Source organism: Aspergillus undulatus (assembly GCF_047715775.1).
Source record: "Aspergillus undulatus strain CBS 261.88 unplaced genomic scaffold BDV17scaffold_110, whole genome shotgun sequence".
Taxonomy (NCBI): Eukaryota; Fungi; Ascomycota; class Eurotiomycetes; order Eurotiales; family Aspergillaceae; genus Aspergillus; species Aspergillus undulatus.
In genome coordinates, this window is record NW_027396714.1 from 14153 (window position 1) to 39842 (window position 25690).

The window sequence follows — 25690 nt, forward strand, 5'->3', positions numbered from 1 at the left end:
AAAACCGCGACTGGTTGAGCGTTGAGCATCCCGCTGGAGTATCGAATCCGAATGGAGACAAGAGGTCACGAGAAGCCTCCTTGCCTGCGGCAGTCAACAGGCGGAAGGATTGAGTGCCGCAACATGAGGTCAGAAGGAAGGCGATTCAAAATGATGCTGATGTTGTATCAGTACGCGCCGAGGGCCCCATTCGCTTGGGTCGACATATCCATGTGGATTGTGGACTTGTGGAGTGCATCTGTGAGTCACGAGGAAGATATTGCAGAACGCTTTAATTCGGGCCACAGGCGGCACGAACGAGAGAATGTGTCCCAGTTCTCCTTGTGGGTGATACATCACAACTGGCGGTCGAGGTTCGAAGGCGACCGACGGTGACCCCTGCTCTGACACAATACGAGGTGTTTGAGGACATGTGGAAGATGGTGAGCAGTCGAACAGAGTCGAGCACTCGGACTCGGCGACGACCGACTGCTGCGCCTCGCTGGACAACTCATTAGCCACAGTGAGGCGGAGTTTCTGCAGCTTGCAGAAATTAACTATGACATAATGCGTGGCGTGGAAAATTCTCGGAAGAAAGAAAGAATAGAAACAGGTACTTTGTAGTCATTCAATTCGAGTCAGGCAAAAACTGTTGAAGAAACATTGTGGGGTGATGAAAACCCACAAGTGTTGTTGGGTATCCAGAGTACAGTCGATCCTACAGGCTACAACGACGGAGACGGTGTAGAAGGCCGGCGGGGTCGCAGTCGCACCTGACGCTTTGCTGCAGGTCCCTCAAGGAAGGAACGTCACCGTCAAGGTCAACGCTCGAGCTTCGTTCTTCTCATCACACGCCTTACAGCAAAAGGTAGAGAAGCGACGGGAAAGCAGGCGGCCTGAAGATCATCCGTGCGTGTGGTCGGATAACAATCAAGCCTGCCTTGACCTCCATCTTCCATGTCTTTGTCCGACTCTTCTATCGCTGGCACTCAAATTCCTTGGAAAATTCCAAGGTTGACGCCCGGGATCCTGCGTTAAATCGGGCCCCAGCCCAAATAGCCTACCGTCCGTGGGCCAATGCAGGCAGCTAACAACCATGGCGGTAAAATTCCTGTTGGAGTCGTCCGCACCCAGATGACTTGACCGACCACCAAGGCACGTCCAGCTTGATCCTGGCAGGTGTCTTTCCATTCTCACCCGTCCTTCCGTCGCGGAGCCCTGTTCCAAGCACCATCGATTCAGCCGTACTCGAGCAACAGGTGCAGTAAACCAATACATGCCTTCTTGCTTGGGCGGCGATCTCTGCATGTTTCAGACGGCGTCACTATCCTGAATCCGACTGGTGATGGAAATTGTAAGCACCGTCGCACCATGCGTGCTCCCGGCACATCTGAGAAGGTCCCACCACAATCAATATTAATATCGCCGAGGAACCGTGCGACCACACCTTCGGCTTGATGGGCTTGATGGTGTGCGCCCGAACGCACTAGTGATGCTGACAATGCATACACCTTCAGTCACCTGCTCGGCTAGCCGCTTTGGGTGCTGATGGAAGGGCCTGGACTGGGACTGGCGATATCCAACTTTGGTCTGGATGCCTTGTCTGGGCCCCCTGTCATTTCCTATCTCAGAAGATTGCGCACGACATGGCGTCTTCCCGCGAGAATTGAACTCTACAGATCAAGTTGCGCACATTCCTCGTTGATCCGCGCGTACAAAGTACGGAAGGCTAGGGATACTTGTGATAGGCCTTGGCCGAGTAGATGCTCTTTGGACTCGGTCCTTTTTCGAAATTTTTAACATGACGGCTTGAAAAGTTGCAAAACGAGTTTCCATGGCAATGAACCGACAGACCGAGACCTTGACGGAATCTCATCCCTGCTGCGAGGCGGCCAAAAGACCCTCGTTACGTGCTTGCGGACAATCTGGACCCGCCTGCAGTTCATCTGAAAGTCTTAGCTTTAGCTCCTAACAATTCCATTGGCACTAGGCACTGCCTCCTATCTATAGAGGAAGGCTACTGCCGGTAGGAGTCAGGACAACGACGCCGGTCAATGGGGCAGAAGTACGGACATGATATCAAGATTGACTTATCACTTATCTGCTACTGCTCTCAACCGAGGTTTCTCGTTCTTGGCCATGCCCTGTGGAGGCCTGATCACATTCCATATATGCTCCCCATCATGTGCACCAGAATCCTAGGCGGACGCCTTTCGGGTATACTCCGTCGACTAATACCGAACCTGAATCACCTTCAGATATTTCATAGATTTTGAAAGGATTCTCCTTTCTCAGCACTTGTTATCGCAGGAGGCATAGAATGACACAAGTCTACTCTCTTTGTGGAATCCAGCATTCACACAAAAGCCATGGACCATATGGCCTCACGTCCGCAGTATACTTCAGACCAGCATGAAGATATAGACGAGTATACCCAGATACCGAGGAGTACTTTTCCCACTATCTGATTCCGAGAGGGGCAGTCTCGCCCAATATCCTTCGAGGAGATGCTCGGGGAGAGAGGCATCCGCAATGTCAAGCAAACCCACCTAATTAGTCTGATATACTAGTGGTGGTGGGTGACATGGCGCCCTTGTTGCCAGACCACCTCAATTACCTCACCTTGGACATGTACGCACTCTATACTTCCCTTTAATCATCCAAACACAGAATGGCGGTGCAGGAGGAACAGGGATGAATGGTATATATCCTTCATCCGAACCATATAAAGCTGCACTTATCCATACATAAGATCGAGTGGTTTATCCATCAGATACATTGGTCTTTGCTTGGCCGTCTATCTCAAACAACCTTATATAGTACATCATGTCAATGGCTCAAGATAAAGAGCCCTAGATGACTAGCATTGCAGGCTAGGGCTTCCCATGAGAGTTCGGTTCCTTTTACAGGTTCTAAGGGAAATGCATACGGGCTTCGAAGGATGTCCGGCTTACTATGCTCATGGGTACCTAGGTACTATAATACACGATTACTTTGAAGTTAAGGCCGTCTTTCTCAGAACCTTGTATAGTATCTCATGTCAATGATCCAAGACAATGAGCCCTAGGAGAATAAGATTCCCCCAGCTGGTGGAACTAGGTCTCCCCATAAAAGGTCTAGCCCTGCGCCAGATTGTTTTAGAACGCACACGAGAATTGAAAGACGGCCGACTTACTGATTGCTCGTCGGTATCGTAGGTAGTACCTACACGAGCACCTTGAAGTCAATTGCTTAAAGCATGTTCTTCATTGCTTCTTCAAGGACTTGATCTCGGTGAAGTTGGATTTGGCACTAGTATTATCTTCGGTGTCCTGAGCTGAGTTCATTCATGACAAGGTCGATTTGCTATCGCTCTAGCCCTTATTTTATGTCGATGTCCCCAATCCACTGGTATCTTTTTTCGAGCATTAAGCGACAACTTTGAGTAGGAAGGTATATCTCAGACAAAGAATGAATTCATGACAAGGTGGCACGAAGATCGCCTAAGTCACCTATGCTCAGTAATTAAGAGGTCCAAGCTTGAAACTTGAGTTCTAAGAAGCATAGAGCAATGGTAGAGAGCCGAGGAAATGGGAATACTTGGATATGGTCAGTACCCAGGCACTGGTCGTGCCTTCCAGTTTTGATACAAGCGGACATGATCGCTCCTCCCTTCCCAGGATCGTAGTTTTACTTACCCTTGAACACTTAGAAAGGAAGGTGCGACTGAGGCCCGGCTTGGGCGGGTCTTACATCGCTTCTTCCTTTTAGCTTGAATCAATCACCCAATGCGCGGTACCAGTTATGGCATCATGTCCAGGAAGCTATCATGAGTCTGTCATATCCTTGTTGTCTTGGCCCCTCCCGGAGAGCAGGGCCGCCGAGTCCATGTCTAGCTTTTGTAAGCTTCGTATTCTGATTCAGCCATAAGTCGCAATATAGGTAAGAGGCAGGTGGTAAGACCGACGTTCTGCCGTAGCCTTGCCATGAGACTTGCCGTGAGCGAGAAGGCGCATGAGGTTTACTGTCGCAGTGACCTGAGTATTCGAGGTGGTCGAGTGGACTTATCTTGGTTTCGAGTGCGATCCCGGGGTCTCTGCAATATGCACCCGAATAGACAGGAATCTACCGAAGACATAGAAATATGCCCTAGGAACCTGTAACTCTTTAGTTCCCCGTAGCAAAGGGGGCTTCTCTGTTCAGCGAGTCCTGACTTTCTATATTCGACGTGCGAGTGTTCTCAATCACAAGGGTCGGCATCTCCTGGTATGTTCCGCTGCATTCGCTGTGTCGCATCTGATATCAGATCGGCTCCACTGACGAGAGACCCTGGGCATGAATCCATGACAGATCTGGTGCGCACTGCACAGAGGCCTCAACCACAAACGCACACCACCGTATGTGATCTCATCCAACATATTCCTCTCCAGCTGGAGCGCAGCAACTCATGGGCAATAGCCACGAACAGGTATCAATTGTGTTTATCGGGAAAAGTCTTCGACGTGCAGTCTTCCAGCACAGTTCCTGGCGTCGTCGTTCCGGCTACAGGGACCTTTCTCCCAGTTTAGTTGCCTCTTCTTGCCAGCATAGCAGAACGGATATGGTGTCGCATCAGTGTACTTGGCGACTGGGTTACCCCGTTCATCTTGAACGTTTCGACCTTGTACCATTTTAAGAGGTCTTGTTGTTGATCCAGGCCAATGAGCAAGGAATTAGCGATATAGGGTATAAAGTAGCCTTGGGGCAACAATGACATGGAAACTCCTGTGAGCATGGTAAATAGGAAGACATCAAACGGATTGAGATCATAATATCACTAGAGCAGGACCACCAGGTATCATTCCATGGTAGCTCTAATAACGTCCAGGATATCGCTGATGGATCCAAGGTTGACTGATCCAAAGTTTGCCTTGTTCCTGGTTACGTAGGAGGCTATCCGCTTGGACGTGGTATGTGATCGAAAGAATGCAGATAGGAGAAGTTGACACCTGCATTGTCCTCAGTAACCTGGGAAGGTTGGCATGTAGCAGGCGTCACATGACGTGGTAAGTCGCATAGGAGGACTTCGAAAGCCAACAACACTCTTCTTCAGTTTCCCCGGCCCACACAACCTTTCATCCTCAACGACTTGGAACCTGGGACCTGGAATCACCCGCTTCTCCCATATCTCTACCAATGGCAAGACCACGTTTTTCCGGGGTATATTATCAAGCCCACTCCTGTCAGCATCAGACGTGGTGTCGAGCTCGAACTTCGCATTGTTTACCCCCTCGGCTGATCGAAGCGTCCTGTGAGTCCGGGGAGGTCCCACTGTGCAACCCACAACTCCACATTGAGGACCGTCTTGGCCTATCTCATCGAGAACGAAAACACTAGGATCCTCGGCACTTTTTGTTTAACCACCTTTGTGTCTTTCGGCAATCAATATTAATCGAATCAAATGAGCGGTTTTGGAAAAAAGGCCGGCCGCCGCTGTGAGACGATGAGGTCATGACAGTGCTAAGCAATCGCTTAGGCTATCCCATACCATGTCTGGCATAGTGAGTCCCATTCCCCCGCTTCTTCTACCCGAATTGGCGCTCCTTCTGGAGTTGGGGTCGTTGTCGGCGAATCGCGAGACGCGAAGTACGGCTAAGGGGATGCTGACCTGTGTGTCCTTGAAGTTGAACTTGGGGCGAGAAAGCACCGTGCAGGGGGTGTAGCTCCCTATTCACACCGGACCGAGATGCCTCAAGGACCATTGCGCTGAGCTTGTTTCCATCCTCAAACGCTGTGCTCTCCATCTTTGCGTACCCGGATCGAAATGTCGCGCTCATCAGGATTCAGACACCTACCCCGGATTGCTTGAAAATCTCAATCGCGGCCACATCCTTCCGAAGATTTGAGTCTTTTCGAAGTTCGCGTTGGACGGGCGGGCCCCGTTTCCTATGAAGCGGTTGATCTCTTTACAAATGAGACCTCGTTACCGTCTCTTTCGGCTTCTCTTAAGGGGGCGAAATCAAGACTTTTTGTGGGGAGCCTCCCGAGTCTGAACCAATCCCGATGGTCAGTGACTGCAGATCGCGAACTGCGGCGCAATTAGCGTACGCGTGAGCCATGACAAACAGGCAGTGCAGAGTGCACGATGCTTTCGAGTCTCTTTGCACCATGGCATCTCACAAAAGCAACGAAGGATTTCCCGAGCCCTCGCGTGGCTGCAGTAAGACATGGAATTGTGTACATGTCTGATCACATGCTACCGAGCACGTAGCAAAGGAGGGCGCATTATTCGACCTCGAAGATAGCTCAACAACGACCAAAGTCGATTCAGGAACGATTTGACATTCCCCACTCAGGCACAATTTTTGGGTTCCCCCACAACGACCGTCAGGACGAAGGCGATCCAAAGTATCAACTCTTTAACCTGAACTATCATTATCAGCCATGATAATGCAATTTTTTAATTTTTTTTTTAATTTTATTTTTTTTTCACGACGCCGCAAGCAAGCTTGTTCCGGTGAACCTCCCGAGAGCGTAAGGGAACCAGCCGAGACAAGGGTACCAACAGGAATGCCGGAGGCTCCTATGCATAACGCGAGAAGCAAAGTGAGCAGCGTCGGCGTCGCCAAACTCGCCACTCCTCGGCCAATGATTGCGGTACTTTTGTCAATCAACCAATCAGTCGCATAATGCACTCCATAGCTTAAAGCCGCGATGTGACGGGCTCAGGCTAAGTACAGTCGATCCCTTCCATTTTATCGATAGGATACAGACTAAGGCAGGAGAGCCAGACACTTGCAAAGTCGGGATCCCGCCAAATGTGCACCACCGCCAGCACTGCAGGAACTGCAACATAAAAGACTCGCGAGGATTGCCCAATCCGTTATACGTGTTATCCCCTGCAAAACGGAAGGATTATGCAACATCAATTGGGGTTTATCGAGTCGTCCCGAGTGACGACAATGGCTTGTCTCGATCGAATCGTTTCTGCTCGACGACGATCATCATCCCTTACTTTTTCCCACTTGGGTAATAATCGCGCGGCCCCGGACCCATGGTGACCGTCTAGATCGATGGAAAATCCTAATAACCGCGTGCTAAAGGGGAATGAGTCCCGTTAGGCCAGATGCTATCTCTGTCGTATTTGGGTAAACAGAGCTATAAGGGATATCCACAATTTATAGTGAGATAGACAGCACATCACCTCACTTGCGGGGACTCTTGTCCTCCTAAGCTCCTCGGCCCCCGTGGAGCTGTGAATCAATAGTCAGGGCAAGCGGGGGCCTTAGGGTATTTCGTACTGATACTAGTATAAATGTCCCAATCCTGCACCCCCTATCACAGAAGTGATTTTTTTTTTTTCGCTGTCAACTGCTGGTCAATCCCCTGTGCATAGTGTGGACGGAGACTCAGAATGCGTTTCTCAAAGACAATTCTCTCAGCACTAGTGCTCTCAAGCACAGCGCTGGCAGGGCCCGCCCCTCAAGTCTCCCCTTCATCACAGGAAGCCGTTGAGCCAAAGGCGCAGTCTATCGCACAAGCACCAACCGAAGCTGCACCGGAGCCGACGACAACGATTGTCGCAGAGCCAACCACAACAAGGGCTGCCAACCAACAGCAGGAAACAGAGGATGAACCCCAACCGACGACGACTCGCGCTCCAGCTGCTACCACGAGCCAGGGCAGCAATGACCAAGAACAGGGTGGCTTGGACGACATCGTGAACAATATCCTTCCATCCTCAGGCTCCGAATCCACTGCTGGGTCTAACTCTGAGTCTGCCCCTGAGTCCACTGCTGAGACTGTCGATGAGACCGCTGTTCCTACCGAATCTTCAGCTCCAACTAGTACCAAAGAAGAACAGACCTCAACAACCAGGCCCAGAGGCACCGCGACTGCCACTGGCACTTCGCTGGAAGACCTCATTCCGGAGGGAACTACTGGAAATCCCTTGGCCGACCTCGGAAATGTTCTTCAGGGTGTCACCGGTCTGCTCTCGCCGACATTGATTAAGGACATCGAGTCGTTCTTCCACCACATTGCGTATCTACTTGATGACAAGACCACCGAACAGGCCAAGACTCTGCTTGACCTGGCATCTGGTCTCCTGACTCAGAGCTTGATCAAGAAGCTTACGAGCCTGGTCGACAACGCTACTGAACTTTTGACGCCCGACTTCGTGGACGAGCTCCAGAAACTGCTGAAGAACATCCTTCCTTTGCTGACGCCCGATCTGTTCAAGCAGATCGCTACGCTGTTGGAGAACGGCAACGATCTTCTGACGGCCGAGTTTGTCAAGGAGGTCAACGCGCTCATCGGAAACGCCAACCACTTGTTGACCGCCGACTTTGTCAAGGAAGTCAACTCTCTGATCGGAAATGCCAACAATTTGTTGACTGCGGATTTCGTAAAGGAGATCCGCGCATTGCTCGAGGCTGCTGGTCCTCTCTTGACGCCCGACTTGGTGAAGGAGCTCAGCACCCTCCTCAAGAACGCTATCAGCTTGCTCAGCGCAGACTTTGTCAAGAACACCAAGGGCCTGATCAACACCGTGTCACCAGTCATCACAAAGGACCTTCTTTCTGAGGTTACTGGCTTGCTGAACAACGCCGGCAACTTGCTGACGCCTGAATTCGTCAACGATACCCAAGGATTGATCGAATCCGCCAGTCCTCTGCTTACCCCGTCTCTCTTCAAGCAGATCAGCTCTCTTCTGAACAACGCCAACGATCTGCTGACTGCAGACTTCGTGAAGGAGACTCGCAGCTTGATCGGTGCTGTTTCCCCTGTCTTGACTCCAGACGTCCTCAAGGAAGTTGCTTCCTTGCTGGGCAACGCCAACGATCTCCTTACCAAGGACTTTGTCGACGACACCCAAGGCCTCATCGGAGCCGTGGCGCCCGTCTTCACACCGGAACTTCTCAAGGAAGTCAGCGGCCTTTTGAACAACGCCAACGACCTCCTCACCCACGACTTCGTGGACGAAACAAAGGGTCTGGTTGGCAACGCAGGCGATCTGCTCACCAAGGACTTTGTCGGCGAGACACGCGGCCTGGTTGGAAACGCCGGCGACCTCCTGACAAAGGACTTCGTCAAGAACGCCAAGGGTCTCATCTCCGAGCTCGGCCCCATCGTTGACGACGGCGCTATCGGCGACCTCCTCACAAACGCCAACAACCTCCTCACACCCAAGTTCGTCAACGAGACATCCGACTTGATCGGCAACGTAGCACCCGTCATCACACCTTCCCTCCTCAAGGAAGTCGGCGACGTCCTCGACCACGCGAACAAGCTGCTGACCGAGAAGTTCGTCGAAGAAACTCAGAACCTCATCAGCAATGTTGGGCCTGCCATCACACCTGGCCTCCTCCGCAATGTGACCGCCCTGGTTGGAAACGCCACGGGTCTATTGACGCCTACCTTTGTCGACGAGACCAAGGGTCTCATTGATGATGTTGCGCCTATGATCACCCCCGACCTTCTTAAGCAAATAAGCCCTCTGCTGAATAATGCTAATGACTTGTTGACGAAGAAATTTGTCAACGAGACCACGACTTTGATTGAGGACGTTTCGGAGGTAAGACTTGCATTGGTGCACAAATCCCCAGCATCTTGAGGACTCTTCGCTAACTTACGTTTCTTTCTAGTTGCTGCCTGCTTTGGTTCAGATCCTGGGTAACCTGTGATCTTGATGAATTTTTTTTTTTGCAGTTGCGGGATTTCTTTTTTCTAAGCCATGAATAATGGGCAACGACTCTCCTTAAATATTTACACACGGATATGGATACTTATGCTTCTGGCGTTATGAACGATTGCAGTTTTATGCGTCATAATATTAATGTTTGGTTCTGGTTCTCTGGTTTTGAGTCTTAATGCATCGCCGATTTGTCGGAATTGGGGTCTCCGTGTAGTGCAAGTGTACTTCCGCAAAGCGCTGCCATGCTTATACGAGCAGTGCTGAGTGCAATTGACGCTCGTAGGCGTTTGGAATTATCGAATGCAAACACCCCATTTTCTGAGACAACGCGCATCATGCGCTGCGCTTCGCTCGAAAAGAGCAGAGTGGACAAGTGTTCGTGCGGGCTCCGCTTCCGCATTGCCACAGCTTGCTACCCAGAAGCTACCAGTCGAAACATTTGGCGTACAGTCTCCGTTGACGATTGTCGCCTCTGCACCTATGGACGGGTTCCCTGATAGTCGGTCGTGAGTATAAGCAAAGTGGAGAGCAATCGGTCCCGCCAATTCAGTCTTTCAGCTTCAAAGGGCTTCCGATGGATGGAGCTGATGGTAGTGCGAGAACTCGTGTCCTCGCGTAAACCGTAGCCATGTCGTCCGACTCGTCCAGAGCAGAGAACTTAGCCCGACTTCAACGACTTGTGCCAGCAGTTACAGAGGTATCCGGTTGTGGTTAACCGGGAAATAGAGGCCGAGAATTGTGTAGTTCAACCACCAAGATAACCATCTAAGACGGCAGCGCAGAAGACTTCCCATCCTGGTACTTAGAAAGGACCTTCAACTCCGTATTCCTTTCCTTGATTTTCTTATCCATAGCTTTCTGCACCTCTTCGCGCTTCTTCTCTGCATCGTCCAGCTTCTGCTTCAGCTCTCTCGCGATCTTCTCCTGCGCTTTCAATGCAGCATCTGGGCTTGAGAATTCTTTGGATAGCTCTTCGAGCTCGGCGCGCAGGTCGTCCGGCTCGATCGAGGCGCAGGTTACCGGGTGGTAGCGGTATGTTGGTAAGGGCTCGCTTGGGACGCGGATGTCGGGGAGGAGATCGTGGATCGGGGTGGTGCGGATGGGGGAGTCTAATGGTGCTGGAGTGTCGGGTGAAGAGGCCGGCTCTGACGGGGGAGAAAGAGGCAGCTGGTTCATTTCGAATAGTAATGGTGCTGTTGTCGTTAGAGGTCCGAATAGGTCTCGAGAGACAAAAGTCGAGACTCGAGAGTCATCTCGGCGTTCGCTCGGGTGCTTGAGCGGTAAAGTTCTGCCGCGGGGTCTATTCACCGCCTTTGTGGAGTGAACCCAGGGGGGTCGCGCAGCAGGAACGACAGCTTGGACGACACCCAAGTCAATGCCAATAGAGAATTGCTCGCCATATCCCTGGTCGCATAGGAGCTGCGAATACAATGCAGGCTTTTGGTATGTCATCTCTGTTACCCAAGGTGCTCTATTGTCCCGATTTCCATTGTTTAATGCGATGACCTCATGTCTTGAACCCTACTGATTACCGTGGCGCATGCAGTCCCGAAAAACAGAAGGGCAAGTCCCGAGAACCGTTTGAAACTAAAAGATGATAACCGGTCTTGTAGCCTAGGTTTGAAGTAGTCCTTCGAGTGAGCCTCTCGATCTCTGCGACCCGTCTGACACTGACTGGATGAAACTCAGATAATCGACCTCAATAACATCCCACTCGTTAGCGGAACAGCATATATCAAATGGCGATTACCTTCTGCGAACGCGAACGAACATCATGGCACAACCGACAAGGCACTGATTCTCGACCATAAAGCGTCGTGGAACTACGAAAGAACCCTCCAGGTCCGGATGACTATCGATCGCGACCAAACTCTCCAGGGATGCGAAATCCAGTTTGATGTTATACAAGAGTTCTCATCGAGGGGGCATAGTGAAAAGAACTTGTTAGGCAGGGTGAAGCTCAACCTCTCGGAGTATGTGGATAAAAGCGATGACGACGAGGGCATTGTCAGGCGGTACTTGATGCAGGACAGCAAGATAAATAGTACGCTCAAGATCGGGATAGTCGTACAGCAGATGGAAGGCGACCGGAATTTCACAACGTATGTCCAGCCGCGACAATGCTCTTTTTGTGAGCTTGACTGATGAGGGGCAGGCCGCCGTTAAAATCCGCCATGGCTTTCGGAGGGATTGCAGGAGTCGTCGCTTCCGAGCAAGCCGAGGCCGATGACTCAGGCCAGATACCTCTAATCAACACTCAGAGTAAAGAGGTTGCTGATATGCAAGAAATGTACCGACGTACTCTCGCAGCTTCCTGGACCTCTCGTGCGGACGACATGCCTGCTGATAAACTGATCGAGGGACTTTTTTCCGGAAGTGTCGGCCGGTCCGATTCACGCGATGTTGAGGGACAACCCGGTGGAGGATACTGTGATGAACGCTCAAACAGTGGTGCAGGCGCTGCTGGCCAAAATGGGCCGCGCAATCTTCTGTCTCCGAGCTATGATAGGCGCGCGAAAGGCTCGAGCCGCAATTTCAACAGTAATAAAGGGTTGGACTTCTCTCCGGCGATTGATCATGCCGGCAAGAATGGGAGTATTGAGCACCAGCTCTATGATAATGCCAAGGGGAAGAGCTGGAGGAACCGTAACACAGACCATGAGCTGTCGGAGTTTGATGTACGCGAGGATTTACGAAGCTGGGATGTTGGTAACAAGCAATAACAATAGTTATCTAGCAGTCTTCTAGTGATCTCTTGTTCCAAGATCTCACGGAGTGATCGGCCGATTGAGAAACCGCTATCGATAAGATATGTAGTGGCGCTATTCCTATCGTGGGCTAGTGCAGAGTTATTTCCTGACAGCACTCCAGGTTGATTGTCGGGGAGTCCAAGATCTGTCTCGCGACCAGGTCGGCCGTTCCCAATGCTTTCTCAATCGGTAAGACGGGCAGGGGGCCTCGTTAACTGCCGATTGCCCTCGGCATGTCGGCTCAATGCAGTCCACACCTCTCTGCCTCTGCGCGGAACCCTTGCCCGCTACCAGAACACTTCCAGCGGATTCGGCGACGACGACGAACCACGATCGAATTGCCCCTCCATTTTCCCCAGATACGGCCATCGAAAACCGTATAGTGACAGGGAGAAAGTTAAGAGTCAGAAGGTCCAGCTAGATGTTTCCACGCTAGGACAGCCGGGTGAAGTCGTCCTCGTGCGCGAGAAAGTGCACCGGCGCCGCTCAAGCAGAACATCAAAGCGAATCCAAGGCGATACGAGCGAACTCCCACACTTTCTAAATGAACTTGGAAAAGATACGGCTCCATTTGACGGCTCAGCGGTAAACGAACATATCGATGGCTTTCGTCAACGTTACCAGCCACAAGACAAACTCGCCGCTGGTGACTTCGAAGATCTCCGAAGCAGGCTTCGGGCATCTTTTACCACTCTGCAACTGTCTGATTACATTAAACGAAATCTAAAGAACGGAAATAATGGTTCTGATGGCACCTCAGGGCACCAAGGGATCGCAACATTTCCAGACTGGAAACCAGGGACTTCGGACTACCTAACGACGGGACCAGCCTCCAGAGAAATAATTGCGGATAGGGTCGGCGCATTGCAGGAAATCAAAGGGAAAGACCTCCTTATCGAGCGGGTACTTCGGGACTGTTGGCAGCTCGGGATTACAAACGAGACTGGTCAGGTCGACATTCTCATTCCACCTCACAATTTGTCTCTGCTTGTAGGCTCCGAACTTTTCTCGTTTGAAGAACTTGCTAGCCTATATGGTGTGGCTATCGATGTTACAAATTCTTTGGGGCATGTAAGGGTGACTGGAAAGCAACGGTCGTGTGAGTCTGTTCGTGAGATCATTCATGATTACACGAATAGAATAAGATCGGAAGAGCTCAATCTTGTTCCTCCTGGTCAAGCAAAAGCTCGAACCCTTGCTCAGGCATTCAGTCCTGAGCTTCTATCTTGGATCGAACGGACTTATAAAATTGCGATCGAGCGACAATCGTCACAACTGCCGAGCCGTATATATGTCCTTGCCGAGAACCAAGCGAACTTGGAACATGCCCGGAGAATTATGAATTTAGCATTCAAGAAAGCCACATCACCCGCTGTACCATTCACAACATATATGTCAGCGTCAGAACTGTCGGATATAAGGACCGTCAAGCTCGGATATAATGCTGTATGGCCTGATCGGGAGAAGTTCTGGTTTCGTTGGGAAGCGCCACCGGTCTCAAACAGGCTGCTGAGTCTGCCGGGGTTTGTCGAAAACGAAAATCATCCCATTCTTTCGAATGAGCTTTTGAAGGTTCTTCGCCAAGAGCTCTCTATGCATACTGAATCCAGCTCGCGTCCTATCGTTCGTGAGTTGATTACGGCGGCACTGGGCAGGTGCTATTTCTTACGCAACCCATTATTACAAGAAAGTCGTGTCAGTGCCTCTCAGCTGGGCAGTATGTCTCTTCCAAGGACTTTTATCAAGGACGTCCCTCAGTCAACTCAACTCTTGCGCAATTTGACGCTACATGCCGTCGAGGGGGATTCACGCTCCCATGTTATCCGGCTTGAGCCATCTGCGCTTCACGCAAGCGAGTTTCCACCGCTCGAGTTGGAGGTTGTGATCACACCAAACAAAACTGGCAAAGATCAGTTCGACATTTGCAGCGTCAAAGCCATTTTAGAGGAGAGCAGCGTCGACCATTTGCTTCCAGAAAGTGTGGTGGACATCCGATTCACAAGAAAGCTGACGCACGAACTCCTATCCGGACCGTTTGACCCTTTTACTTTGAAGACTCTTACCTCCGATCTGCAAAATTGCTTCCGGAAGAGTACGAGCAGCAACGATGAAGTTCCCCTGCCGACATTCACATCGGTCACTCTGCCGACAAGCGTAATCAGAAGCAAGTCCCAGCCCTCAGACCCACTGACCCAGGCAACGGCGGAATACATGTATCTGCCGGTGAACGATGTCCAGGGCACGCATGTTTCCCAGTACAACATCCACGATACGCAACTTTCCTACGCTTCTTACGATAGTGGGCCATATAATGCCCATACGGTGACAGACGTGTATCTGCAAATGGAATCGTTGGACTCCACCACCGAAGGTAACGTCGCTTCTCACTCGGCCTCCTCCCCTCACCCCAGCGAAGAGCAGTTCAATCGGCTTTACAATGCGGCTTGCGCCGTCGCGTCTCATCTAGATCTGATACAATAGCGGGGTGGCATAACATGATTAAAATGGCGCATTTGCAGGATCGGGATGTATTATAGTGGGTGGGTAACGTATATAGGATTGTATAATATATGTGCATATGGTAATAGGACCTGGATAAAATATATATCTCGCCAACTGAACGATTAGTCCGAATAAAGTGATGTAATAAAGCAAATTGATACCAATTAACAAAAGAGCTTCTTCTGCCTATAGTAAAATCCACTGCTACTCTCTAGTTTAGTATATTTAAGTATAGGGTTTCGCATGTCCTGCCTGAGGTACGGAGTGGTACCTGCCTGAAGAGCCATCGGAGCCCAGTGTTGACGTAGTTAGTCTTTTTTAGCGAGGGGCCCGCATCTGACCGAGTCGTGTTCGTGCCTTTGGCATTCACTCCTCATCTGATCTGACACTGAAAACATTCCCTTCTTTTTTTGTTCTATATACTTAATTTGATAGCTGTCTATACCTATTATTCTACAATACTAGCTCTTTGGATTTATTCAACGGAGCTGAAAAAGCCAATCGATCCGGTTCACGCGCCCATGAGCCATGAAGGCTAGCCCGACTTGTTAGTGACAAAGGCATGGAGAAAACCAGGGTTGCTAAGGTAAGCTCGACCAGAGTAGGAGCAAGACTATAAGTGAGAACAAGATCCTGACTGCTCTCGCTTCTGTCCAGGTTGAAGATGTGACCTTAGCACGCCGTGGAGAACAAGTCGTCGGCACCCTTCACCTCACCCCGCACCACATCATCTTCTCCGCCATCCCTCCACAGCCTCCCGACAATGTCCAGGCGCAGGGCGCAACGCCCAAGCCCAAAGAGAACTGGATAACCTACCCTATTATCTCATTCTGTACTTTCCGTCCGACTCCCGCCGTATCCCGCCAGCCGTCGTCGATTCGCCTGCGATGTCGAGATTTCAACTTTTTTTGCTTCTACTTCACAAGCGAGAGCAAGGCTAGAGAAGTGTACGAGACTATAAAATCGTGGACCTGCAAGATCGGGCGAGTGGACAGATTATACGCATTCACCTTCCAACCTCCCCCACCTGAGCGGGAGTTCAATGGCTGGGAGCTCTACGATCCCAGCAAAGAGCTGGCGCGACAAGGCGTTGGCCGCGATGGGAACGGCTGGCGCATATCGCATATGAATTCTGATTATGGGGTACGTCTATTGGTTTTGTTTTGCTCCTCGGGTCATTGGCTCAGCAAATATCTAGTTTTCTCCAACATACCCTGCCGTGTTCGCGGTTCCCACCGGAATCTCAGACAACACGCTCAATTACGCCGGACGGTATCGGTCTCGTGCACGGATACCTGTATTGACGTATCTACACCCTGTCAACAACTGCTCGATAACAAGAAGCTCTCAGCCGCTCGTGGGCTTCCGGGGAAACCGGAGCATCCAAGATGAGAAGCTTTTGGCCGCGATTTTTGCGACTACCAGGTCAGAGAGACCACTTGCGAACGTCACGCCGCCAAGCCTAGAATCAGAGTCCTCAACATCGACACAAGGTGAACTCGCTGGTAGCCAGAGCTGGCCCGATATCACAAATGCCGAAGAGTTAGAAGCTGAACTCATATCGGAGTTTGACGCAGAAACTCAAGAAAGACCTCACATATATGGTGCACAGCAGCATAACTTGATTGTTGACGCGCGCCCTACCGTCAATGCATTTGCCATGCAAGCTGTTGGTCTTGGTTCTGAAAATATGGACAACTATAAGTTTGCGACAAAGGCGTACCTTGGAATTGACAACATCCATGTGATGAGAGATTCGCTAAACAAAGTAATAGAGACACTCAAGGATTCCGATCTAACTCCTTTAGGACCAAACCGAGAACAACTTGCAAAAAGTGGATGGTTGAAGCATATAGCTGGTATCCTGGATGGCGCTGGTCTAATCGCCCGGCAAGTTGGGCTTCAACATTCGCACGTATTGATTCATTGCTCGGATGGATGGGATCGCACGAGTCAGCTTAGTGCATTGAGTCAACTTTGCCTCGACCCCTATTACCGAACCCTGGAAGGTTTTCTGGTATTGGTAGAGAAAGACTGGCTATCATTTGGTCATATGTTCCGCCAAAGGGCAGGGCATTTGAACAGTGAAAAATGGTTTCAAATTGAGAACGAAAGAATTGGAGGTGATTCTGGGCGAGGGTTCGGCGAGGGTGGTGGCGCTGGAAAAGCCATAGAAAATGCATTCCTCAGCGCTAAAGGTTTCTTCAATCGGGAAAACACCAGCCGTGACTCCCTTGGTGAGTCGGACGGCGAGACTCGAGATTATGAGTCCGACAACCCCAACATCAAGAGGTCTAGTCCCACGCCGAGGACCCCTGTTGCTGAGAAGGAAGTCACCAAACCCAAGGAAACCAGCCCTGTCTTTCACCAATTCCTTGATGCCACTTACCAGTTACTTTACCAATATCCGTCTCGCTTTGAGTTTAATGAGCGATTCCTGCGGCGTCTGCTTTACCATCTGTACTCTTGCCAATATGGTACATTCCTCTTCAACAGTGAGAGGGAGCGCGTGGAATCAAAAGCCAAGGAGCGAACCCGCAGTGTCTGGGATTACTTCCTTGCTCGCAGACCAGAATTTTCGAACCCAAAGTACGATCCTGACATTGATGACAATAAGCGAGGTAAAGAACGTTTGATATTCCCACGAGTCGACGAAGTGAGATGGTGGAGTGAAGGCTTTGGGCGAAGTGACGTCGAAATGAATGGAGGTCGTTTATCCAGCACTTCTCAGCCTAGGCCCCGAGAGGGTGCAGATACAGAGCGAGCCCCTGTTCTGACGGGCCTTGAGTCGGCCAGTCATTCTCTCGGTAGCGGTGTGCCTGGAAACCAGACATCCTCTCCCCCACCACCCAACAGGACCACTGCAGTGACCTCCAGCTTATCAAGCCTGTCTTTGTCGACAGACAGAGATAGAAGCAGTGGCCCGGAAAGTATGAAACAGATGGAGGTTGAGATGCAATGAATGACTCTGAAGACACAACCCGGCAAAGTCCCTCACAAGAGACTGACAGTTCGACGTTATTGAACGAAACTGCTCGGCGCTAAACTGAAATGGCCTGAAGAGACCCTATATTAGCGCCGTATACACCTCTTTACCCTTGTGGTTTCTGTTTTCTGAAGGGTTCTGGCCTTATGCCATATTCGCCGTTGTGTAGATCTACAAGATACTGCCAGCTACGGCTGACTTTTCATGATGAAACGCAATGCAACGAAATTATCAACGAGCCACCAACGGGACTACTGGAATAATCCGAATCTTCCTCAAGGCTTCGACATGTTAGTGCTGAGTACTATGGAGAACTATTAGTGCCTGCATTCTCGATGTATATAGTTAATGCCTGAGGCCTGAAGCACGGACGTCTTAGCAGGCCTTAGAAAGGGAAGGCGCGGGCGGAGAGCAAGCGAGGGTTAACCCTATCCAGAATAGGAAGGCAAAGCCCTACCACCAAAATTCCCCACTAACGCCGAACTTCTCAAATCCGACCTGACCTCGAACGACTTCCCAACTTTGGTGCACCGCCTATCACCGCGTCCTCGGCCGTTTCTTCGACAACTAATATACCAGCAGAAACGCAAACATGGCTGCTGTCCAGGGAGCTATTTCGAAGCGCCGCAAGTTCGTCGCCGACGGTGTCTTCTATGCCGAGTTGAACGAGTTCTTCCAGCGCGAGCTGGCTGAGGAGGGCTACTCCGGTGTCGAAGTCCGTGTCACTCCCACCGTCACCGACATCAGTACGTTCGCCCGATTCCACAATGGTTTACCAGAGATACTTGAGAGGGAAAGAGCGGGAAAGAAGAGAACAATTGGGGAGGAAGAGCATGGACAAAACGCAATGGGATAATGGCACAGTGAAGAATGTGATTGCTAACGGAGACTTTTTTTTTTCGAATAGTCATCCGTGCCACCCACACCCAGGAGGTTCTCGGAGAGCAGGGTCGCCGCATCCGTGAGCTCACCTCTCTCATCCAGAAGCGTTTCAAGTTCCCCGAGAACTCCGTTTCCCTCTATGCCGCCAAGGTCCAGAACCGCGGCCTCTCTGCCGTCGCTCAGTGCGAGTCCCTCCGCTACAAGCTCCTCAACGGTCTGGCCGTCCGTCGGGCCTGCTACGGTGTCCTCCGCTTCATCATGGAGAGCGGTGCTAAGGGTTGTGAGGTTGTCGTTTCCGGAAAGCTCCGTGCTGCCCGTGCCAAGTCCATGAAGTTCACGGTACGTTTGTGATGTCTCTTGAGAAGAGACTGGTGGAAGAATGACAATTTCGAAAAAAAATTCAGCATGGCGGTTATCTTGCGGGACTGCAGCTTTCACCTGTCCTTGTATGCGCCGAACATCTAACTAACTTTTGTTTCCTCTCAGGACGGATTCATGATCCACTCCGGTCAGCCCGCCAAGGAGTTCATCGACTCCGCTACCCGTCACGTCCTCCTCCGCCAGGGTGTCCTCGGTATCAAGGTCAAGATCATGCGCGGTTCCGACCCCGAGGGCAAGGCCGGTCCTCAGAAGACCCTCCCCGACTCCGTCACCATCATCGAGCCCAAGGAGGAGCAGCCCGTCCTGCAGCCCGTCAGCCAGGACTACGGCGCCAAGGCTATTGCCGCTCAGCAGGCGGCTGAGCAGCAGCGTCTGGCCGAGCAGCAGGCGGCTGAAGGTCAGGAGGGCGGTGCCACCGGCGAGTTCGCGCAGGAGTAATCTGGCTTTATCTTGTTTCTTGTCATCTACACCATTTCCATGAACCAAAAATAAAGAACTCTACGAACTTCGAAATCTGGTGCAACGAGTATTCTATCTGCCGTTAGACTAACGGTTTGCGTAGCATGGCATCTCTGATCCCTTGCAGGTCGAGTGCTTTATATGTTTACAGGCTAAGCATCTGCGGACAGGCAGATCGACTCACTCGAGGAAGTCATGCACTACGCAGGTCATACACAGGTAATCTTTCATTTTTTTTATTCATCATATCTTTTATGCATATCAGGGATCTCGTAAGGAAACATGTACAGACAGTATCGAGCCATGAGATAAGGTTGGTATATATCTATGTTCTAAGCCAAGATTCCCCCGCTTCGCGTTTCATCTCGCCTCACCTCACAGGAAAGCCTCGATGTTGATTTCCAGTGTACTGACGGGGTATTTCATCTCGTAGTTCTCCAACACGGTAGGGTGCAGAATACCGAAGGTACCGATGGTGTGGTCTTTTCCGGCGATACGGACGTGGACTGAGGCGGCGTGGCCGTGGAAGTAGGTTGGGTCTGTAGGTTGTTAGAAGATGTGCCTTGGTTTGTGTTGGGTGAAGAGGGCGACTTACCTTCTAGCTCCTCAATCCAGTAGTGGGAGTCGTTTACCGCGGGGTTCTCGAGGCCTTCCTCGCCAGTGATGAAGGCACTCTTCAGCATGGACAGGATGCGGTCGAGAAGACCGTGTACGACCTCGAATCCGCTGGTCTTGCCGTACCAGGCAGCGGCGAAGTGCCTCTCATTGCGACTCTTACGTTCCATTGATAGGTCTTTGAAGGCTACATCACTGACTTCGAAGATCTTCATCGGAACGCTGTGGTGCTTGTTCTCACGGATGGTCTTGAGAAGACCGGGGAGAAGACTCGTGCGCACGACTTGGAATTCATGAGTTTTAGGGTTGGCCAACTTCACGGCGGTGTTGCCGTCATCCTTGCGGTTGAGCCAGGCAAAGTTCTCATCATGAGAACACAGAATCAGAGGCAGCACCTCGGACCAGCCTGCCATAGCAGCCTCAGTGCGAATGATGTCAGAAAGCTTGTTGATCGGTAGAGGCTGGGCAACGGTGCCTGACTTGCTGGGGAAGGAACGGGGAAGGTTGTTGAAGCCGTAGGCAATCGCAACATCCTCCATGATGTCGGCTTGATGAAGGATGTCTGCACGTGTCGGGGGAATGTGGACGTCAAGGAGATCAGGAGAAGTAGTAGATGGTGATGCCTCATATGCCATCTTTGTCAAGAGTCTGCAGATCTCTTCTGCAGAGAGCTGCAAGCCACAGCATTGGTTAATGTATGAGACTTCAGCCTGCGTAGTCCGAGGCGCAATATCAGGCGTGATTCTTGTTTCACCGTTGTGCTCGGAAACAATCTGAACAGGCTCGATCCTATTCGAACATTAGATTAGCTGTCTGTCCATCCGAAGAGGAAATGGGATTTGGACGCGGTCGTACGTGAAAGGCTCGGTTGTGTATTGAGAGAACATGGAGACCATGATCTTGTTTACGATTTCCAGCTTAGTCTTATCGAGACCTGTCATCTCGATAAAAACGTTCTTGGTGTTTACGCTGATCTTCGAATGATCTCCGTTGATGATGGGCGGAAGGGAACAGACAGTTCTGTTGGCATCGTAGATGGCGGGGTAAACGGGAGAGTCGCGGATGATATGAAGGTATTTGCCCAAGTGCTTGTCTTTCTGCTCCGAGCGTCAACATCCAGACATTCACTCTTGCAGAGGGACTTACGTCGTAGAACTCCATGAGCTCTTCTCCGTTCAATTCCTTAGTCTGATTCAGAGGAACGAAGCGGATGTCTTTCGGTGACAGAGCCTCGTATGTGAACGGGCCCTTGATAGTGTCCAAGTCATGGGTACCGATGGCGACGAGTGTTCTCTGCCTGGCCAGGTTCTGGTGGAGCTTGTCTTGCAGAGCGATAAAAGATTCGTAGCGAGCCTGATCGAAGTTGACATTCCGGAGGATTGCGCCAGATATCAAGGGCCTAATTTTCATTGTCTGGATGCAAGTTAGCCAATGCACTTGATTTGCAGGCTAAAAACACCCACATCTTCCTTAACAACGATTTTCTCAAGCTGGGCGCTTGGAGGCTCGACTAGTTTGTACTTGGGAAAAGGCTTGCGTTCCAGGAAGATGTTGAGCATGAGAGCAATGCCCTCGAAGCACAGCAAGTCATATCTGCAACATAGTCTCAGTATAATTCCTCTAAGTTTCAGGTGCTATGCGCGTACCGGTTCGCCGGAATTTCAATCTTTAATTGCGGTGATTCCTGCACGCCGTTGACGATCGGGCGCTCCGAGTTTGTTGTCTGGCGGGTTTTAGCATCTAATTTCGAAGCGAGTGAGGTTGAAGTGGAGGGATTACATCTTCGTCGAGCTCAATGCCTAAGATTCAAGAAGGTCAGCGCAAACCCCACCATGAGATAGTATAGCGGAGAAGAACATACCGAATTCGAAGCAAAGTTCATCGAATTCCTCGGTTGTGTACCTAGGACGCTCGAGTTAGACATGATATTCTCGTTAGAATCCGCAGGATTGCACCTACTCCTTGCCGAGCTCCTTGAAGAGCGCGGCCTTGTCGACCGAGATGGTGGGCATGGTGGGAGGGGTTCAGATGAGTCAAAACGCCGCTCGCGAGGTCGAGGATTCTCCCACGTCGTGAGATTCGGAGGTCAGGTGTACAGGAGGTACTGTCAAGCTCCGGTAAGAAAAGCTCCTGGAAGCAGCCCGCCGTTTGGTACAATTCGTTGTCGCAGGATGCTCGGGGCACGGAGTCATACTTAGTCCTACAAATTTGAGGAGCAAAGGCGGCGGGCCGGCAGCCACGTGCACCGCCACAGCAAGCACCCCTCCTTGAACCACCGAGAGGCGGTCACCAGCCACAGCCCATGCTCTGCTGCAAAGCTGGGAAACGACCAACCGCCCCGTCGTCACTCTCACAACAATATCCATCCAGAATCCCGCCCTGCTTCCTCCATATTCCACCCTTAGCGACATTGTTTCCCGTACTCTTTCTCTCCCGGAGACTCTCTATTTGACGTTTTACTGAGGTTGGTCCCTCCCTTGCCTCTTCCCCAATGCCGCACTCAAGTTGGAGGTGTGCTCCTGCTCGAGGGTCTGCGGCGGCCCAAACCCCACGAAGCCTTGTCCGGGGACCTCGCTGCTCATGACCCCCTTCACTACCACCACCTCACGTCCGACGAACTTAGCTAATCCGAACGTGTATAGGTGTTCGACTTGCTCTCGCTCTCGTGCAATAGACCCTCGTTTCTTTCTCCGCCCCATCAGGAAAAGTCGATCGCCGTGTTCGCGTGATATCAATTGTGTCAAGGAGGACTCGGACCGGCCACATCCTTGCCCTCTGGTCCATTTTTATCACCTATAATCCAGAAATATACCAGACTAAAACACTACATTCGCCATGGAGGGTCAGGGTGAGAATGATGAGCTCTACCCTATCGCTGTTCTCATTGATGAGCTGAAGGTATAAACATTCTCCTGGTTCTCGAGTTTATACGCACAACAAAGGGTCGCCCTAACTTACTGGACTTTTAGCACGACGATGTTCTTCTCCGCCTCAATGCAATTCACCGCCTCTCCACCATTGCATTAGCTCTGGGCCCCGAACGGACCCGCGAGGAGCTCATCCCCTTCCTCGATGGTTAGTAATTGATAGCGGCGATGCCGATGACCTCACCGAGAATGCAATGTTGACTTCTGCGATTCAGACTCTGTCGAGGATGAAGATGAGGTTTTGACGGCATTGAGTGAAGAACTTGGTTCCTTCTTAGAGTATGTTGGTGGTTCGGAATATGGCCACGTACTACTCTCCCCCTTGGAGAATTTAGCGGCCATTGAGGAGCCGTTAGTAAGGGAAAAGGCAAGCCATAACGTCTTCGCGTTATCTTATCAAAATAGTAACCTGTTCTAGGCTGTCGAGTCACTCAACAAGATCGGCGAGCAGCTGTCCGAAAAGCAGATCGAAGAATATTACGTTCCTATGGTTCAACGCTTATCGAAAGCCGACTGGTTCACCTCAAAAGTTTCAGCGACCGGTCTCTACTGTGTCCCTTACAAGAAATCCTCCCCCTCCCTGCAACAGACCTTGCGCCAGTTCTTTGCGAGCCTTGTACGCGATGAAACTCCCATGGTTAGACGTCAAGCAGCCAACAACCTTGCGAAATTCGTGAAGGAAATGACTACCCAGATAGTCATTGATGAAATGATACCCCTTTTCCAATACTTAGCTGGTGATGATCAGGACAGCGTGCGTTTACTCACGGTGGATATTCTCATCGCTATCGCGGAAGAGATTCCCAAGGAGCAGCAACCCAGCCACGGCGTCTTGTTGACATCGCTGCGGAGCCTTTTTGAGGATAAGAGCTGGAGAGTCAGGTATATGGTTGCTGACCGATATGAGAAGGTACTTCCGCCTGTTGTATCTCAAAGTGTGCAAGCGTTCTGACTGGCTCGCAGATTGCTAAAGCAGTGCATGAAGAAGTCGTCACACGCGACATGGTACCATCATTTGTCAAACTCTTGAAGGATACCGAGGCCGAAGTCCGTACTGCTGTTGCCGGGCAGATACCGGGATTCTGTTCTTTGATTGACCGAGAAACTTTGCTCAACGAGATTATGACCAGTGTCGAAGACCTCGTCTCAGATCCGTCACAACATGTGCGCGCGGCTCTTGGAACCCAGATCAGCGGGCTTGCCCCTATTCTTGGGAAGGAAGAGTAAGTGTCTTTTTCTGGTCCCATACTTCGTCTCTGGCTTGTAATGCTTACAATTCCACTACAGGACTATATCCCATCTTCTCCCAATGTTCCTGCAGATGCTTAAGGATGAGTTCCCTGACGTGCGACTACACATCATCTCTAAGTTGGAATCGGTTAACAATGGTAAGTCACAAGCGCGTGTCTCTTCTCTGAATGTAAATTTCTGATTATCGCAGTCATTGGCATCGAGCTGTTATCTCAGTCCCTTCTTCCCGCTATCGTTCAATTGGCAGAAGACAAACAGTGGAGAGTTCGCCTTGCCATCATCGAATACATTCCTCTTCTTGCCAGTCAGCTAGGGGTGAACTTTTTCGACGAGCAACTCAGCGACCTTTGCATGGGCTGGCTTGGTGACACTGTTTTCTCCATTCGAGAGGCCGCCACACAGAACTTGAGGAAGTTGACGGAGGTATTCGGAGTCGACTGGGCCAAGGGTTCCATAATTCCGAAGGTTATGGGCATGGGCCAACATCCCAACTACCTGTACAGAATGACAACGTGCTTCGCAATTTCTGTATGCAATCTAACGCTTATTGAGAGAAATTCGGCTAACTTTTTTTTCCCAGACGCTCGCACCTGTTGTGACTTTGGACATCATTGAGACCTCAGTACTCCCCATACTTGACAGACTCGTCACAGACGATATCCCCAACATTCGGTTTAATGTCGCGAAGTCCTACGCCGTTTTGATCGACACATTGCGGCGTCTCCCCGCACAAGGCACTCTGGCTGACCTCGAAAAGGAGGGCAAGACAGATTCTCCTTCGCCAAAAGCTCAAGAGCTCATCCAGCAGAGCGTTCTCCCAAGTCTGGAGAAACTCCAAGCCGATGAAGATGTGGATGTTCGGTACTTTGCAACAACTGCCGCCGGCGGCCATGAGGAAGTCATGCAAACCTCACCGTAGGCTAATCCTGTGGCTCGTAGAAGCCCTACGCTGTGGTTATGTAAAGCAGCTGAAGTGGGAGCGAAAGAGGACCTTAGGGCGCTCACACCTTGGGAGGATTGTCAATTTAGTCAACTTAGAAGTAGTCAGGGCAACTGACTGGGGTGAGGCTTTCATGGCGTTCTCAATGTAGATTCTTTTGGTCCTTTCAACTACCTAGTAGTTCGACGAATAAATCAAAGATTATGCCGCTCCTGCGGAATCAATTAATCTTACTCATCATGTGATTTGCAATGGTGGAGATTATTAATGAGTACACAGGTCAGGTGCCGCTGCTCAGAAGCCGCAAGCCGGCCCCACCAGGCTTGGCATGAGCGGCGCGGCACCTCAGCTTTTAAATACCAT

General features: G+C 50.9%; 7 protein-coding genes across 7 annotated transcripts; 5 read left to right on the forward strand and 2 right to left on the reverse strand.

Moving 5' to 3' along the window:
- The first annotated feature begins 6989 nt into the window (after positions 1-6989).
- On the forward strand, positions 6990-9750 carry BDV17DRAFT_24330 (uncharacterized protein). Its single transcript, XM_073756003.1, has 2 exons — positions 6990-9514; positions 9585-9750. Exons 1-2 carry the CDS (start codon positions 7352-7354, stop codon positions 9621-9623), a joined length of 2202 nt encoding a protein of 733 aa, XP_073609936.1. The 5' UTR covers positions 6990-7351; the 3' UTR covers positions 9624-9750.
- Positions 9751-10265: 515 nt separating this feature from the next.
- On the reverse strand, positions 10266-10847 carry BDV17DRAFT_24265 (uncharacterized protein). Its single transcript, XM_073755995.1, has one exon. It carries the CDS (start codon positions 10808-10810, stop codon positions 10400-10402), a length of 411 nt encoding a protein of 136 aa, XP_073609937.1. The 5' UTR covers positions 10811-10847; the 3' UTR covers positions 10266-10399.
- Positions 10848-11064: 217 nt separating this feature from the next.
- On the forward strand, positions 11065-14883 carry BDV17DRAFT_285683 (putative respiratory complex assembly protein Rmp1; the record flags this gene model as incomplete). The annotated part of the gene is made up of 8 exons (XM_073760758.1): positions 11065-11077; positions 11181-11197; positions 11248-11271; positions 11324-11736; positions 11790-12343; positions 12587-14683; positions 14714-14835; positions 14866-14883. The coding sequence occupies 8 exons, from the start codon at positions 11065-11067 to the stop codon at positions 14881-14883; spliced, it is 3258 nt and encodes a 1085-aa protein (XP_073609938.1).
- A 394-nt stretch (positions 14884-15277) lies between these two features.
- On the forward strand, positions 15278-18110 carry BDV17DRAFT_278027 (phosphatidylinositol-3-phosphatase YMR1). Its single transcript, XM_073759488.1, has 3 exons — positions 15278-15472; positions 15544-16029; positions 16085-18110. The coding sequence occupies exons 1-3, from the start codon at positions 15449-15451 to the stop codon at positions 17846-17848; spliced, it is 2274 nt and encodes a 757-aa protein (XP_073609939.1). The 5' UTR covers positions 15278-15448; the 3' UTR covers positions 17849-18110.
- A 213-nt stretch (positions 18111-18323) lies between these two features.
- BDV17DRAFT_278028 (40S ribosomal protein uS3) lies at positions 18324-19623 on the forward strand. Its single transcript, XM_073759489.1, has 3 exons — positions 18324-18618; positions 18780-19093; positions 19241-19623. The coding sequence occupies exons 1-3, from the start codon at positions 18465-18467 to the stop codon at positions 19571-19573; spliced, it is 801 nt and encodes a 266-aa protein (XP_073609940.1). The 5' UTR covers positions 18324-18464; the 3' UTR covers positions 19574-19623.
- A 204-nt stretch (positions 19624-19827) lies between these two features.
- BDV17DRAFT_278031 (phenylalanine--tRNA ligase subunit beta) lies at positions 19828-22386 on the reverse strand. The gene is made up of 9 exons (XM_073759490.1): positions 22169-22386; positions 22071-22111; positions 21989-22008; positions 21856-21932; positions 21673-21802; positions 21356-21622; positions 21065-21306; positions 20190-20998; positions 19828-20133 (listed from the first exon to the last, which is right to left on the reverse strand). Exons 1-9 carry the CDS (start codon positions 22219-22221, stop codon positions 19970-19972), a joined length of 1803 nt encoding a protein of 600 aa, XP_073609941.1. The 5' UTR covers positions 22222-22386; the 3' UTR covers positions 19828-19969.
- A 146-nt stretch (positions 22387-22532) lies between these two features.
- Positions 22533-25687, forward strand: BDV17DRAFT_278040 (protein phosphatase 2A structural subunit TPD3). Its single transcript, XM_073759491.1, has 9 exons — positions 22533-22673; positions 22852-23107; positions 23179-23284; positions 23352-23503; positions 23555-24046; positions 24100-24359; positions 24424-24524; positions 24578-24915; positions 24968-25687. Exons 2-9 carry the CDS (start codon positions 23045-23047, stop codon positions 25304-25306), a joined length of 1851 nt encoding a protein of 616 aa, XP_073609942.1. The 5' UTR covers positions 22533-22673; positions 22852-23044; the 3' UTR covers positions 25307-25687.
- The last annotated feature ends 3 nt before the right edge of the window (positions 25688-25690 follow it).